This window comes from Alligator mississippiensis, chromosome 15 (assembly GCF_030867095.1).
Source record: "Alligator mississippiensis isolate rAllMis1 chromosome 15, rAllMis1, whole genome shotgun sequence".
In the NCBI taxonomy this organism is placed as follows: domain Eukaryota; kingdom Metazoa; phylum Chordata; order Crocodylia; family Alligatoridae; genus Alligator; species Alligator mississippiensis.
Window position 1 is genome coordinate 24,839,834 of NC_081838.1, and position 16,137 is coordinate 24,855,970.

A 16,137-nucleotide genomic window follows, 5' to 3' on the forward strand; every position below is an offset into this window, starting at 1 on the left:
AGACTTCTGGCTTCTTCACCATGGTGCCACATGCAGGCTACGCTGGGCGGACGGAGCTGCCCGACAACCTCAAATCCATGTTCCGGCCCATCGCCATGGTGGTGCCCGACTCGACCCTCATTGCCGAGATCATTCTCTTTGCTGAAGGCTTCAGCAACTGCAAGGTACAGGGGGAGGGGGCGGCTAGTGTGCCCAGTCCCACCACACTGGGAGCACTGGTTGGCTGTGGGAGGGTGAGGAACGAGGGGTCATTCGTTAATCATTGTTGACTCCAGTTAAGTCACAGGTTGGGTGGTCACTGGAAACCAGTGGTTGTATGGTAGGGGGGGATGTTTCTAGGTATATTGATGATATGGGGGGGGGTTCACAGCTCCCACACTGGGAGCACTGATCTGCTGTAGAGGGTGAAGAATGGTGTCATTGGTTGTTCATTGCTGAGCCACTGGTTGGTTGCCACCCACTGTTGGGTGGCCAATGGGGGATGTTTCAGGCACGCTGGGGGGCTCAAGGGGCTTTCATGGTCTAGTCTGGGGGTCCAGTCACTCCATACTGGGAGCACTGGTTTGCTGTGGGAGATGAGGACCCCCCACCCATTGCCACCCAACCACTGGTTTCTAGTGACCCAACTGGAGGCAGGAGCCCCTTTCTTGGTGTCTTCAGAGCCAGTTGGATGGACGCGCGTGGGGGGGGGAGAATGTTTCCTGATTGGGTGCCAGCTCAGGGGGGCGGGGCTACCCCTCATGGCAGAGGCTCATACCAAGATGGCAGCTGTGCCCCTCCCGCCCCCAGGTGCTGGCCAAGAAGGTCTACACACTGTACTCATTAGCCCAGCAGCAGCTCTCCCGGCAGGACCACTACGACTTTGGGCTGCGGGCACTCACATCCCTACTGCGCTATGCTGGGCGCAAGCGCCGCACCCATGCTGACCTCACCGATGAGGAGGTCAGTCTGCCCCCCTGGCACACTGGGATACCCCATGGGAGATCCACTAGCTCCCCATGGGACCCCAGGGTGGTGGCCCTATCTGACTGGGGTGGCAGAGGTTGCAGCATGAGGTCAAAGTGGGATCGGCAGAGGTTGTGGGATGGGTCAGAGTGGGATTGGCTCTAGATTGGCAAGCACACTGGGACATAGGGGGATTCCAGAAGCTCCCCGCAGGCACCAGGGTGGGGGTTTTGTCCCCGTGCCCTCACCCAGGTGCCCCCCAGATCCTGCTCCTGGCCATGAAGGACATGAACGTGGCCAAGCTGACTTCTGGCGACCTGCCCCTCTTCACTGGCATCATCCAGGACCTCTTCCCCGGCATTGAGTCTCCCACCATCGACTATGGCAAGGTCTGTGCCGCGGTGCTGCAGCGCCACCTGGTGCCAGCCAGGGGCACTGCACCCAAGAGGCATTCTAGGACTACTAGGACCTCGTTTTGGTGTGGGGAGGGGAGGGCAGGTCTTCAGGATTTGGGCTTGGGGGGTCGGGACACCTGGGTTCTCTCTGTGCCATGGGGAAGGGGGGGTCTCTTGGATTTGGCCTGGCTTCTAGGACTCCTGGGTTCTAGGGTCTTGCCAGGGGGCAGGGACTGAGGCCTGCGGTTGCCCCCATCTCACCCCCCTGATACCAGCGGTGGATTTAGAGTGAGGGGGCTGGCCCAAGGGCTTTAGGAACGTGTGGAGCATGACTGACTATCCTCTGCCCTCCCTGCAGCTGAAGGAAACTATTGAAGGGGAACTGAAGCAGGTGGGGCTCCAGGTGACACCCCTTACCATCACCAAGGTGATCCAGCTCCACGAGACCAAGAACTCGCGCCATTCCACTGTCATTGTGGGCAGCACTGGTAGTGGCAAGACAGTGACCTGGCGCACCCTGCAGGCTGCCCTGTCAGCCCTGCACCGGTGTGGGGACCCCACCTACAGTCTTGTCAGGGTCAGTGGCGGGGTCCCACAGACACGGGAGCAGGGGAAACGCATCTGTCTCCTGGGGATGGGGCTGAGGTGGGATCTCAGGGGGCTTCTTCCATCTCCTGGATATAGGCCACAGGGGATAAACTTATCCAAAGGGACTTGGGTGGGATCTTGGGGGCTTCTCTCCACAGGGCAAGTCATGGGAACAGCCCTGCCCTGAGTGGCAGGTGGTAGGCTTGGATGCTATCTCAGAGGCTTCTTCCATCTCCTGGGAATAGGCTACAGGGGCTAATCCTGTCCAGGGGGACTTGGGTGGGATCTCAGCAGGCTTCTTTCCTCTCCATGGAGAAAGTCTGGGGACAGCCCTGTCCTGAGAGGGGCATGCAGGACTTGGGAGGCATCTCAGGGGCCTTCTTCCCTCTCCTCGATAGAGGTTACCGGGCCTAATCCTATCCAGAAAGACTCTGGTGGGATCTCACTGGGCTTCTTCCTTCTCCATGGAGGAAGAAGTGGGGACAGGCCTGCCTTGAGTGGGGTGTGCTGGACTTGAATGGGATCTCAGGGGGCTTCTTCCCTCTCCTGGGAATAAGCTATGGAGGCTAATCCTGGCCAGAAGGACTCAGGTGGGATCTCGGGGCTTTTTGCATCTCCAAGGGACAAGTACTGGGGTTGGCCCTGCCCTGAGTGAGGTGTGCTGGACTCGGGTGGCATCTCAGGGGGCTTCTTCTGTCTTGCTGCATCCTGGGCCTTGGACCCTGAGCTGCTTGGTCTTCTGGGAACATCTGGCCTGGGGAACCCCTCACAGACTTCTGCCCTATGCCAGGCGGGGCCAGGCCTGCCCCCACCCCAATGGCCATGTCTCTGCCCCTGTCAGGAGTTCCCCCTCAACCCCAAGGCCCTGTCGCTGGGGGAGCTGTATGGGGAGTATGACCTCAGCACCAGTGAGTGGACAGATGGCATCCTGTCCAGTGTCATGCGCTCAGCATGTGCAGGTAAGTGGGGCCCCATGGAGGGGTTGCCCTCGGCCCCCCAGGCCATGCCTATCCAGGGCACACTGGAACCATGCAGCTAGTTGGCATCTAGATGTGGGAGTGGGGGTGGCATCAAACCCTTGAACCCTTCCCCGAGCCCAGCATCCCTGCTTCCATGTCCTGGTGCCTGCAGGGCAAGGCTGTGCATGCCAGGCCGAGGTGGCGGGCAGACATGGCGGCCGTTGCTAGGAGATGGGTGGGAGGGCCCACAGCTGACCCCAATATCAAGGCTAATCGTGGCTGACTGGAGTGACAGGTGTGCAGAGCTGGGTGGGGGTAGGGCTGGCACAGGGGCCTGTGGGCCTGGTGACACGGCCGACGCCAGTCGGCCCCCTCTCCCCGTCATCCACCTGGAGGTGCTGCGCTGGGGATGCGGTGTCCCCTAGAGGCCGCAGTGCAGGGCCACCCTCTCACCTACCCCTGTGAATTGCCATACTGCTCCCCCCTGCACCCACCCCAGTCCAAGAGGGTCCAGAGCCCCACAGCAGGGCCCTGGGCTGGGAGGAGATGGAGCTGGTCACCCCTGGGGCAGGAAGGGGTCGGGAGACAGGGGGCGCTCCTCACAGGCCCCTCCTGGCAGACGAGAGGCCAGACGAGAAGTGGGTGGTGTTTGACGGCCCTGTGGATACTCTGTGGATTGAGAGCATGAACTCGGTCATGGACGACAACAAGGTGCTGACGCTCACCAATGGGGAGCGCATCGCCCTTCCTGAGCAGGTGTGGCAGGGTCCAGAGGGGGGGTGCTGGGATGGGAACTGGGTCGGAGTCAGTAGGGGGTGTCAGGATGGGGACAGGGTCAGGGACCAGCAGAAGGTGTCGGGCTGGGAAGAGCGTGTCTGGCAGGGCCTGGGTGAGGGGCCAGCAGGGGGCATTGCACAAGGGGTCTGGTAGGGGGTGCTATGCTGGGGGGCAGAGCAGTGGGTCTATTGAGGGGTGCCAGGGTATGTGGTGGGGGCACAGTGAGAGGAATCTGTGTTGGGAGGGGGATGCCATGTTGGGGTGGATCCACCCGAGGGTGCTGTGCTGGGGGAGGGAGTGTTGTGGGGGAACAACCCTCACCCCCAGTGCCCCTCGTAGGTCTCACTGCTCTTTGAGGTGGAGAACCTGGCGGTGGCCTCTCCAGCCACAGTGTCCCGCTGTGGCGTGGTCTACATGGACTACAGTGACCTGGGCTGGAGGCCCTATGTCCACTCCTGGATTGAGCGGCGCCCCAAGGTGCCTGGGTGGGTGGGCAGTCAGGCTGAGAACCAGGGGTGCCCCACGGAGTCGGGGGATGTCTCCTGCTGAGAGGCTGAGATGCCCCGTTTCTCCTCCCAGAGTGAGGCTGAGACCCTGCAGCGCATGTTCGACAAGTTTCTGGACAAGATGTTAGCCTTCAAGAGAGACAACTGCTGCGAGCTGGTCCCCGTGCCTGAGTACAGCGGTGTTGTGGCCCTCTGCCGCCTCTTTTCAGCCCTGGCCACGCCTGAGAATGGGGTAGGTCAGGGACATTCTAGGTGCAGCAACCAAAAACCACCTTTTTGCAACTGTATTTTCTATCTGTGCCAACACAGAGCTATGGGGTGCGCCCTTATTTTGTGGAGCCTAGAACTGCACCCTCACGTTCTTGGCATGTCAGCCTGGACTCACCCCACCCACCCTCATGTTCTGGGCACATCAACTTAGACCTGAGAACAGGGGAGGTTGGGGATGTTTTAGGTACTGTAAACTGTCCCTGCTCCATCTGTGCATTCTAGATGTGTCAACATAGAGCTGCATGACAGTATCATTTCCTGGAACTGTCATGTTCCAGGTACATCTACTTACACTCACCCCACTGCACCCTCGTGTTCCAGGTACACCAATCTAGACTCATCCCACCACACTCTCCCATTCTAGGTATGTCAGCCTAGACCCACCCCACCACCCTCTTCCATTCTAGGTACATCAACCTAATTCCACCCCACCACACCCTCACATTCTAGATGCATCAACCTCGACCTGAGGAACAGGGTAGGTTTGGGATGTCCTAGGTGTGTCAACCGAGGACTGCCCCCCGCTATGTCCATATGTTCTACATGTGCCAACGAAGAGCTGAGTGGTTATGTCCTTATTTCCTGGAACCCTTGCATTCTGGGTACATCTACTTTCACTCTCTCACATTCTAGGAACATCAACCTAGACCTACCCTACTCCACCCTCATGTTGTAGGCATGTCAATCTAGTCCCACTCCAGTACACCCTCACATTCTAGGTACATCAACCTAGACCCAAGAGCAGGATAGGTTCAGGACATTCTAGTTGCATCAGCCAAGAACTGCCTTCACTGCCTCTGTATATTCTAGATGTGCCAGCATAGAGCTGAGTGGCTGCATCCTTATTTCCTGGAACGTTCATGTTCTAGGTACGTGTGCTTACACTCACTCCACTGCACCCTCATGCTCTAGATACATCAACCTAACCTACCCCACCCCCTCACATTTTAGGTGCATCAAGCTAGCCCCACCCCACCACATTTTCACATTCTAGATTCATAACCTAGACCTGAGAACAGGGTAGGCTAGGGACATTCTAGGCTCATCAACCAAGAACTGCCCCCTGCTTTGTATGTTCTAGATGTGTCAACGTAGAGCTGAGTGGCTGCGTCCTTATTTCCTGGAACCTAGAACTGCACCCTTCTAGATACGTTCCCTTAGACCCACCCTCACAATTTAGACATGTCAACCTCGACCCACTCCATCACACTCTCACGTTCTAGGTATCTCAGCTTAGATCCACCCCACCCACACTATATTCTAAGTACATCAAACTAAACATACCACCACACCCTCACATTCTAGATCAGAGGCAGGCAATTATTTCAGACGGAGGGTCACTTACTGAGTTGTGGCAAACCATCAAGGGACACATGACAGGCAGCCAAGAGCAGATAAATATTAATTTTCTAGATTTTTTAGGGGCCTCGTGGGCTGAATAGAATGGCCTGGCAGGCTGCATCTGGCCCACTGGCCACATTTTGCCTTCCTTTGTTCTAGGTACTAGACTTGAGCACTATGAAACCAGTCTGGGTTGGGTGGGATAGTGTAGAGACCTGTGCTGCCTCCAGCCAGCCAGGATTTGGCACCAGGGACCCACACTGCCCCTGTCCAGCTGGGATTGGGACTTGGCCCTGTCCTCTTGCCTGACATGCTAAGCTCGATGTTCCCCACCAGTCTGGACATTTCTGGACCCATAGGAAGACCTGTGGGTGGGGTGATGTGGCACTGTAGGCCAGACTTGGCCTGTGAACTAGGGGTTGAGCACCTCTGTTCTAGATACCTGGTGGTCCAGGTCTGTCAATCTGATGTTCTAGATATGTCAACCTGATGTTTTTGATATACCAGCCTGATTTGAGTAGATTACTTACATATTCTGGTTAATCTATTGCTTTAGGTGTCCGCTCAGTAATCTAAGTGGCTGGGCATTCTAGGTACATCCACTAATTGCTTTAGCTGTCAGCTCCAATAGTTTAAGTGGTCTGCTGTTCTAGGTACGTCAACTAATTGCTCCAGGTAAACTATTGAGCTAACATGTAGAGCAATTGTTTGGCATACCTAGACCAGCAGACTGCTTAGTCTATCGAGGTGACAAGTGTTCTGATGTTCTAGGTATGTCAATTTATTGCTCTAGGTATGTCAACTAATTGCTCTAGGTGTCAGCTTAATAGTCTTAAGTGGTCTGCCATTCTAGGTGTGTCAACTAATTGCTCTAGCTACATCAACTAATTGGTGTAGATACACAATCCTGTTGTAGGTTTGTCAACTCACTGTTGTAAGTGCCTCACATCGTTGCTTTAGATCTGTCAACTCGTCGTTCTAGGTACATCAAGTCAGCATTTCAGGGGTTTCAGCTCCCTGTTCTCATTGCTTTCCTGCTCAGCCCTGGACCCCGCTTCCCTCTCCCTTTCTCCAGGTGAACCCGGCGGATGTAGAGAGCTACGGTGCAGTGCTGGAGATGTACTTCCTGTTCAGCATGATCTGGTCAGTGTGTGCGGCTGTGGATGAGGAGGGCCGCAAGCGGATTGATGCCTACATCCGTGAGATGGAGGGCTCCTTCCCCAATAAGGTGCCCCACCCCCAGGGAGGGCTGAGCTCAGGGGGTGAGGGATTCCTGGGCTCCCCGGACTCCTGGGTTCTCTGGTGTTCGGAGCCCGCCCCCCCACCTCATGGCTGCTCGTGTCCTGGCAGGACACAGTCTACGAGTACTTTGTGGATGCCAAGAGGAAGAACTGGGCCTCGTTTGAGGACAAGCTGCCCAAGATGTGGCGCTACCCGCCTACGTGAGCGCCTGGCAGAGATGGGATGGGGGGGCATGAGGACAGAAGGAAACCAGGGCTGGTCCATGCACTGCTTGGGTGGAGGGGGAGCAGGCCTGGTCCATGTGGCAGGGAGGGGGGTGCCAGATTGGAGCTGGCCTATTTGGCAGGGATGGGGGGTGCCAGGCTTGGATTGGTCCATTTGGCAGGGAGTGGGATGCCGGACTTGGACTGGCCCATTCAAGCAGGGAGGGGGGTTCCAGGCTTGGATTAATCCATTCAGTTGGGAATGGGGGTCCCAGGCTGGGACTGGCACCCCCATTGGGTGTTGGTCCATTCGCCAGGGAGTGGGGTCCATTTGGCAGGGACTGGGACTGGTTCATTCAGCAGGGATGGGGTGCCAAACTTGGATAGGCCCATGCAAGCTGGGGCAGGGCAGACTTGGGTTGTTGGTCCATGTGGCAGGGAGGGGGGTGCTAGGCTTGGGCTGCTCCATGTATTTGAGAAGACTTGGGCTGGTCCATATGGCAGGGAGGGGAGTGCCACACTCTGGCTAGACCATGCAGCAAGGGAGGGGGTGGGTGATGCTGGATTCAGATGGTCCATTCAACAGGAAAGGGGAGTGCCAGGCTCAGCCCTGCCCTGAACCCCCTGCTCCCCTGCCCAGTGCCCCCTTCCACAAGATCCTGGTGCCCACGATGGACACGGTGCGCTACAACCACCTGGTGACGGCGCTGCTCTCAGCCCAGAGCCCTGTGCTGCTGGTCGGCCCCGTGGGTACCGGCAAGACCTCCATCGCCCAGGGCGTCCTGCAGGGCCTGGACCGCACTGCCTGGGCTGTGCTCACCGTCAACATGTCTGCCCAGGTGCCGGCGGGACCCAGGAGTCTGGGCTGCCCTGGACTCCCTGGGACAGAGACTGGGGGAGGAAGGGGGCCTGGTGGGAGGGTGTCATGCTGTCTGGCAGGGCAGGAGTGGAGGGGAGAATCAAGGGGCTCTGGATAGGGAGTGAGGGGCACCAGTGGGAGGGGGCTGTGGGTCAGGAATGAAGGGCACCCGCAAGGCTGGGGGGTGCAGGGGGCTGCAGGTTGGGAGTGAGGGGCGCTGGCAGGACCAAGGGGCTGTAGGTCAGGAGTGAGGGGCACCAACAGGGCTGGGGTGGGCACTGCAGGTTGGGAATGAAAGGCACCAACAAAGCCTCATGGCCCGGCAACCTGCAGACCTCATCCAGCAATGTGCAGAGCGCCGTGGAGAGTCGTGTGGAGAAGCGTACCAAGGGCGTGTATGTGCCGCTGGGTGGCAAGAGCCTCGCCACCTTCCTGGACGACCTCAACATGCCGGCACGTGATGCCTTCGGGGCACAGCCCCCCCTCGAGCTGCTGCGCCAGTGGCTGGACTACGGCTTCTGGTACGACCGGGCCAAGCAGAGCCCCAAGTACATCAAGGTGAGGGGCTGCAGGTCGGGGGTGGGAGGACACTAGCAAGGCCGGTGGTGGGGGAGAGGGGGCTGTGGTTCAGGAGTGAGGGGCATCGCAGTCCCCTCTTGTCACCCTTGGGATTGTATTTGCTGCTTGGAGCCTCTTAGGTTGTTGAGCATGGGGCCCCCCCAGCCTGGCGGTGCTAGTGTGCCCCCCTGGCACCATGCCCCTGTCTTCTTCCCCCCCAGGACATGTTCCTCCTGGCAGCCATGGGCCCCCCTGGGGGAGGCCGCACCGAGATCTCCCCCCGGCTCCAGAGCAGGTTCAACCTCATCAACATGACCTTCCCCTCGGTAAGGGGGATGTGGGTCAGAACTGAGGGGAACTGGGAGGGGGCAGGGGGACAGAAAGCTGCGGGCCAGAGTGAGCGGCACCAGCAGGGCAGGGGGCTGCAGGTCAGGAGTGAGGGGCACCCGGGGGGCGGGGGCTGTGGGTTGGGAGTGAGGGGTACTGGCAGGGCTGGGGGGGGCAGAGAGCCGCGGGTCAGGAGTGAGGGGTACTGGTGGAGCAGGGAGCCAAGGGCCAGCCAGTGCCAGACTGTGCCTGGCTGCCCCGTGTGCCCCCTCCCCATCCCCCCAGGACTCCCAGATCCGCCGCATCTTTGGGACACTGCTGAACCAGAAGCTCCAGGCCTTTGAGGAGAGTGTGAAGCCACTGGGGCCAGTGGTGACAGAGGCCACGGTGGAGCTGTACCACAGTGTGGCGCAACGCTTCCTGCCCACACCTGCCTGCATCCACTACCTGTTCAGCCTGCGCGACATTGCCAAGGTCCACTTCGGGGTAGGCGGGGTGGGGGTGGAGCGCTTGGGGCACTGGACTGGGCAGCACTGTGCCCAGGCTGCCAGCTGGATCAGTGCCAGCGCAGTTCCGCTCCCCCCCCCCACCCCACAGGTGTTCCAGGGGCTGCTGCGGTCGCACAAGGATTTCCATGACACCAAGACCAGCCTCACCCGCCTCTGGGTGCATGAGTGCTTCAGGTGGGTGCCCCGCTCCCCCTGCCAGCCAGAGAACCCAGGCATCTGGGCTCCCTGCCTCCCCTAGGCCTGGGAGGAACACAGGCATCTGGGCTGCCCACAGGGTCTTTGCTGACCGGCTGGTGGATGCGGGTGATGCCGAGGCCTTCACGTGCATCGTAGGCGAGAAGCTGGGCACCTTCTTTGACCTCACCTTCCATGGACTCTGCCCCTCCAAGCGCCCGCCCCTCTTCGGTGAGCCTGGGGGGCTGGATGCCTGGGTTCTCTCTGGCTCAGGGAGGAAGTGTGGGTGCCCAGGTGCCTGGATTCCCCCCGACTCCGGGAGGGGCTGGCATGTGGGTGCCCAGATGCTTGAGTTTCCCCATGGCTCTGGGAGGGGCTGGCGTGTGGGTGCCTGGACACTTGGATTCCCCCTGGCAGGGGACTTCCTGGGGGCGCGGCGGGTGTACGAAGAGCTGGCTGACTTGGGCGCGCTGCGGGCTGAGATGGAGCAGGTGCTGGCCGAGCACAACCAGGCACCCGGTGCTGTGCCCCTACGCCTCGTGCTCTTCCGCGATGCCATCGAGCATAGTGAGCTAGGGGCAGAGCCCAAGCGGGCAGGGGGTGGGGCCTGGCATGGAGAAGGAGCAGGCAAGGGACCAGGGCCTGGATGAGGGGAGTAGACAGTGGGCAATGAGGGGAGGTGCGGACATGGGAGGAGTTAGAGGGGCTGGGCCAGGTGTGGAGCCATCCCCGGCCATGCCCCTCCCATCTCATTTGCCTCCCCCCTGCAGTCATGCGCATTGTGCGAGTCATTGGACAGCCACGGGGCAACCTGCTACTGGTTGGCATCGGGGGCAGCGGGCGCCAGAGTCTGGCGCGTCTCGCCTCCGCCCTATGCCAGTACTGCACCTTCCAAATCCAGCCTGCACGCCACTACCGGCGTCAGGACTTCCGCGATGGTGAGCCCTGCCCCCAGTGCCAGCCCTGTCCCCACTGCCAAGACCCGCATCCAGGCCTCACTCTCTCTGCCACGACCCGTGTCCAGGCCCTGCTGCCTCTGCCAAGGCCCGTATCCAGGCTCCTGCCACCGGGTCCACCTGTTGTTCTGCTCCCAGCCCAGCCGCACCTCTGTCTTGGGCCCGCCCCTGGATCTGTCTGATGTCCTGGCCCCACCCTGTTTTTACCCCCACTCCCAGCCATGCCTACATCTGTCTTGGCTTTGCCATTGGACCTATCCCCTGTCATATCCCCACTCTCTAACATGGCCCTTCTCTGCCTTGTCCTGGCTCTGCCCCTGGATTTACCCCCTATCCTGGCCCCACCCCCTATCCTGGCCCCACCCCTAGCCCAGGGCACTTCTGACCTGACTCCACCCCTGAACTTTCCCCCTGTCCTGGCCCCACCCCAGCCACCTCTTTCCTGGTCCCGGCCCAGTCCTGGTGCTACCCCCTTCCCTGTCCCTCATGAATGCTCTGATGTTCCCAAGGGGGAGCCTCACCCCAGTGCTAGCCCAGCCCCCTGCCCCTCCCTCCTGGCCCAGGCCCCGCCCCCCGACTGACGTAGCCATGCCCCCACAGACCTGAAGCGGCTGTACCGGCAGGCGGGCATGGAGCTGGTGCCCACCACTTTCCTCTTCACCGACTCGCAGGCATCTGACGAGGCCTTTCTGGAGGATATCAACAGCCTGCTCAGCGCTGGGGAGGTGCCCGCATTGTACCGGCCTGATGAGTGGGAGGAGGTGGGTACCCACTGCTCTGCCCCCCTCAGTATCCCTCCTGTGCCCCTCTGTCCACGCTCTGCTGGCCCAGTGAGTGGGATGAGGTGCCTCCCCATACCCCTACCCATGCTTGACCAGCCCAACGAGTTGGACAAAGGTGGGTGCTCACTGTGCCCCCCAGTGCCCTCATGCCCCTCCTGGCCTGTGCTTCACCAGCCTGATCAGTGGAACAGGGTGGGTGTACACCCTGCCTCAACCCCTACTCCCTCTGCCCTGGCCATGCCCTCCACTCCTAACCTTCAGCCTCCTGCCCCCCCTACCCGGCTGGTGCCCCTTACTCCCAACCCACAGCCCCCACCCTGCTGGTGCCCCTCACTCCTGACCTACAGCCCCCTGCCCCTTTCACTTCCCTGCCTTGCCCCCTCAACAGATCCAGGCACTGCTCTTGGATGCAGCCAAGGCTGAGGGGGTCCCTGAGACACCTGACAGTCTCTTCGCCTTCCTCATTGAGCGGGTGCGCGACAACCTGCATGTGGTCCTGTGCCTCAGCCCTGTGGGCGAGCTCTTCCGGTGAGTGGGCTGCGGAGTGTGGGGCACCCACAAGGCTGTGGGGGGCAGGGGCTGCAGGTCAGGAATGAGGGGCACCGGTGGGAGGGTGCTGCAGGTTGGAAGTGAGGGGCGCTGGTGGGGCAGGGGACTGTGGGTCAGGAGTGAAGGGCACCGGTGCCCACCTTTGCCTCCGCCCCTGCAGGAACTGGATCCGGCAGTACCCTGCCCTGGTGAGCTGTACTACCATCGACTGGTTCTCGGAGTGGCCGCGCCAGGCGTTGCTTGAGGTAGCCGAGAAATACTTGGAGGGGGTTGACCTGGGGCCACAGCCAGAGGTGAGTGAGCCGGACCCACAGCCACCCACTGGCCCAACCCAGCTAGTGCCCCTCGCTCCTGACCCGTAGCCCCCTGCCCCACCCCCAGTCCTGCTGGTGCCCCTCCCTCCTGACCTGCAGCCCTCTACCTTCCCCCAGCCCTGCCAGTACCCCTCACTCCCAACCCGCTGCTCCCTGCCCCCTCCCCCCAGCCCTTCCAGTGCCCCAACCCCCATGCCCGTGCTCTGCAGATGGCCCGGAAGGTGGCCCGGATCTTCACAGCCGTGCATGGCTCCGTGGCCACCTACTCCCAGAAGATGCTGGTGGAGATGCGGCGCTACAACTACGTCACCCCCAGCAGCTACCTGGAGTTGGTCTCGGGCTACAAGAAGTGAGGGGGCTGGGCTTCCCAGGGAGGGGTGGGGCTAGCCAGGGGGTGGGCGGGGCCTGGCAGTGGGTGGATTGGCATAGAGGGGAGTGCCCATGGGGTCTGCGGGTCATGAGTGAGGGGCACTGGCAGGGCTCAAGGTGGGCAGGGGGTGGCGGGTGGGGAGTGAGGTGCACCAGCAGGGCTCAGGGCTCACTGTGGTCTTGTGTCCTGTTGGGAGGAGCCCCCCCCATGCATTCTGGGATACAGACCCCCTCCCCCACAGTTATGGGCAGGGGTGGGTCTGGTGCATCATGGGAGGAGAAAGATTGTGTCTGGGATAGGAGGGCAACAGCTCCCGGACTACATTTCTCATGAGCCACTGGGGTGCCCACTCTGGAGCAGTGTCTCCTGGGAGGCCCAGTGCATCATGGAAGATGGGTTCTGGCTTCCCCTCCGCTCCTGTGAGCCTCCAGGTTTTCTGCTCCAGGGCACAGCTGACAGGGAGAGGGATGGGGCTGGTTGGGCTGTGAGCGGAGCTTGCCTGGGAGGGCCCTCAACTTCCACAAGGCACCTGGGCACTGGCACCCCAGTGCATCATGGGAGATGCAGCTAAGAAATGACAACTCCCACAAGTTCTCTAGGCTTTCTCTGGAGCAGGGCATCATGGAACATGGAGACCTAGCCCATGGCCTATGACTCCCACAATCCTCTGGGGGTGCTCCAGTGCATCATGGGAGACCACCTTCCCTCCTGGGGCCTGTGGGCTTGCTCTGACCCCTTCCCATAGCCCCCCCAGGCTCCCTCTAGAGCAGTGCATCACAGGACACAGGGGCCAGCCCAGGGCCTATGACCCCCCCAGGGTGCCCCAGTCCATCATGGGAGATATCCTTGTGCCCCCCACAACCCCAGGCTGCTGGGTGAGAAGCGGCAGGAGCTGGGCCAGCAGGCTGGGCGGCTGCGCACGGGGTTGGCACGGATTGACGAGACACGCACCAAGGTGGAGGCCATGGGAGCAGAGCTGGCACACGCCAAGTGCCGCGTGGCTGAGGTGCAGCGCCAGTGCGAGGAGTACCTGGTGGTCATCGTGCAGCAGAAGCGTGAGGCCGACGAGCAGCAGAAGGTGCTGCCGGGCTGGGGTGGGAGACTGGGCAGTGCCAGCCTGGGTAGTGCCAATATTAGGCAGTCCTGGTAGTGCCAATATTGTGGGTTCTGGGCAGTGCCAGCCTGGGGGATTTGGGCAGTGCCAGCCTGGCAGGCCTGGGCACCACCCACCCCAGAGAAGGTACCAGGCCCCACTGACCCCTCCTTCCCCCCAGACGGTGACAGCCAACAGCGAGAAGATCGCGGCTGAGGAGGTGAAGTGCAAGGCGCTGGCCGACAATGCACAGAAGGACCTAGAGGAGGCGCTGCCAGCACTGGAGGAAGCCATGAAGGTGCCTGCAGGGAGGTGGGGGGAGGGGCTGGGGAGGCCAGAGGCCCCGCCCCCACGCCCACCCCTTCTGCTGTGATAGGTCAGCCTCTGGGATGCTTAGGATAGGCTGCCTCCTTCCAGCTGTGTCAGGCTCCACTCCTCAGCTGTCAGGCCTGGCCCCAAGAGGCCACAGGCTCTGCCCCAATAGAAGTCACTGGCTCCGCCCCAGACCTAACAGGCTCACCTTTTAGAAGTCACAACCTCCACCTCTTTCTCCTGCCACAGACTGCATCTCCAGAACTGATAGGCCCTGCCCCCTCAGCGCTCAGGCCTGACAGGCTCCATCCTTCTAGTGACTGCCTCACCCACCATTACAAGCTCTGCCCCTCCAAACCCCACCCCCTCAGCCAACAAGCTCCACCCCTTCACTGACTCCACCTCCTCAACTATCACAGGCTCCACCCCTCCAGAGACTGTTCCTTCAGCTATTGCAGGTTTTACCCCCTGCACAGACTCCTCCCCCTCAGCTATCACAGGCTCCACCTCCACAGACTCCACCCCCTTGGCCCCACTCCTTCCACCAACTCTGACCCTTTAGCTGTCACAAGCTCCGCTCCACAGATTCCACCCCCCTCATCCCTCACAGGTTGCCCCCTCCAAACCCCACCCCTTCAGCTATTGCAGGCCCCACCCCCTCCCCAGATTCCACCCCCTCCCCAGACTCCACCCCTTGGGCCCCCACAAACTCGGTCCCCTGCCCTGCAGGCACTGGAGTCACTGAACAAGAAGGACATGACAGAGATCAAGTCATACGGGCGCCCACCGGGGCTGGTGGAGACTGTCATGCAGGCCGTCATGATCCTGCGCGGCAGTGAGCCCAGCTGGGCTGAGGCCAAGCGCCAGCTAAGTGTGTGGGGGTGGAGCCCAGAGGGGGGTGGGGCTGTGGGGTGGGGGTGAGGAGAGGGTGAGGCTGGGGGTGGAGCCCTGGGGAGTGGGGGCGGTGCCTGGGGCAGGGCTGAGGGATGGGGGTGAAGCTTGCTGTGCTGAGGGATGGGGGACAGGGCCTGGAGGGGCTTGCAGGGCTGAGGGATGGGGGGTAGGGCCTGGAGGGGCAAATCCTGCATATGTGGTTTCAAAGGGGGTTGGGCTGGGGGTTGAGGGCAGAGCTTGTGGCAGGCCTGGAGGGGCAGGCCTTGCATGTGGGGGAGGTAAATGGGGTGGGGCCTCAGGAGAGGGTAAGAGTGGGGGTGGGGCCTGGACCTGTGTTGGGGAGTGGGACTAGTGGCTGCGGGAGGGGTTAGGGGCCAGCCCTGCAATGGAGGGGAGGGACCTATAGTTTTTGCCCCCTGGCTCAGAGTCGGGGGGATAGAGTTAAGGAAGGGGTGTACCCTGGGCCCAGGAGGTGCCTTAATCCTTGTGTGCCCAAGTTCCCTTGAACTCTGGCCCCAGGTGAGCCAACCTTCATCAAGCAGCTGATCCACTTTGACAAGGACAACATCTCAGACAAGGTGCTCAAGAAGATTGGGGGCTTTTGTGCCCAGCCCGACTTCCAGCCCGACATCGTGGGCCGCGTCTCGCTGGCCGCCAAGTCCCTCTGCATGTGGGTCCGCGCCATGGAGGTGGGTGGGGCTGGGGGAACCTGGACACCTGGGTTCTCTCTCTGTGCTGAGAGGGGTGTGGGAGAGTGGGGGCTCAGACACTTGGAAATGGAGTGGGGTCAGCTGGGACCTTGGATGCCTGGGTTCTCTCTTTGGGTTGGGAGGGGAGCGGTGCCTGGACACCTGGGTATGGGGCAGGGCAGGCAGGCAGCCAGACCCCCTGTATCTCCCCTGACAGATGTATGGGCGCATTTACCGTGTGGTGGAGCCCAAGCGTGCACGCATGAACGCAGCCGCAGCCCAGCTTGCCGAGAAGCAGGCGTCACAGGCTGAAGCCCAGGCCAAGCTGCGCGAGGTTTGTGCATGGGGTGGGCAGCTGGGCACCAGGGGCAGGTGTCACTGCTGCTCGCTCATAGGTGTTCTCCCATCTGCATTCTGACCACAGTGTAACCTGCTTAGCACAGCGGGGGAGAGGGCCTGCATTACCTGCCTCAGCTCCCCCCCACCCTCTGGCAGGCAGTAAGCACTCCCCAAAGCTTGGTCTTC

At 61.1% G+C, this 16,137-nt stretch overlaps 1 protein-coding gene across 5 annotated transcripts in view; it reads left to right on the plus strand.

Annotated features, from left to right (window-relative positions):
- DNAH2 (dynein axonemal heavy chain 2) overlaps window positions 1-16,137 on the plus strand; it is a 91,043-nt gene that overhangs the window by 58,743 nt on the left and 16,163 nt on the right. For 3 of the 5 annotated variants that reach the window (XM_059718610.1, XM_059718612.1, XM_059718613.1), the window contains 27 exons: window positions 37-164; window positions 790-942; window positions 1,209-1,334; window positions 1,699-1,917; window positions 2,770-2,887; window positions 3,507-3,643; window positions 4,004-4,141; window positions 4,244-4,402; window positions 6,857-7,009; window positions 7,132-7,223; window positions 7,867-8,065; window positions 8,419-8,643; window positions 8,865-8,969; window positions 9,256-9,456; window positions 9,568-9,653; window positions 9,754-9,884; window positions 10,071-10,220; window positions 10,424-10,591; window positions 11,210-11,370; window positions 11,780-11,919; window positions 12,101-12,233; window positions 12,464-12,603; window positions 13,492-13,702; window positions 13,899-14,015; window positions 14,759-14,900; window positions 15,443-15,612; window positions 15,830-15,946. In XM_059718610.1, the coding sequence (XP_059574593.1) occupies window positions 37-164; window positions 790-942; window positions 1,209-1,334; window positions 1,699-1,917; window positions 2,770-2,887; window positions 3,507-3,643; window positions 4,004-4,141; window positions 4,244-4,402; window positions 6,857-7,009; window positions 7,132-7,223; window positions 7,867-8,065; window positions 8,419-8,643; window positions 8,865-8,969; window positions 9,256-9,456; window positions 9,568-9,653; window positions 9,754-9,884; window positions 10,071-10,220; window positions 10,424-10,591; window positions 11,210-11,370; window positions 11,780-11,919; window positions 12,101-12,233; window positions 12,464-12,603; window positions 13,492-13,702; window positions 13,899-14,015; window positions 14,759-14,900; window positions 15,443-15,612; window positions 15,830-15,946 (4,019 nt within the window). The remainder of the gene's footprint in view (window positions 1-36; window positions 165-789; window positions 943-1,208; window positions 1,335-1,698; window positions 1,918-2,769; window positions 2,888-3,506; window positions 3,644-4,003; window positions 4,142-4,243; window positions 4,403-6,856; window positions 7,010-7,131; window positions 7,224-7,866; window positions 8,066-8,418; window positions 8,644-8,864; window positions 8,970-9,255; window positions 9,457-9,567; window positions 9,654-9,753; window positions 9,885-10,070; window positions 10,221-10,423; window positions 10,592-11,209; window positions 11,371-11,779; window positions 11,920-12,100; window positions 12,234-12,463; window positions 12,604-13,491; window positions 13,703-13,898; window positions 14,016-14,758; window positions 14,901-15,442; window positions 15,613-15,829; window positions 15,947-16,137) is intronic. The other 2 variants (XM_059718611.1, XM_059718614.1) reach the window with 2 other exon arrangements.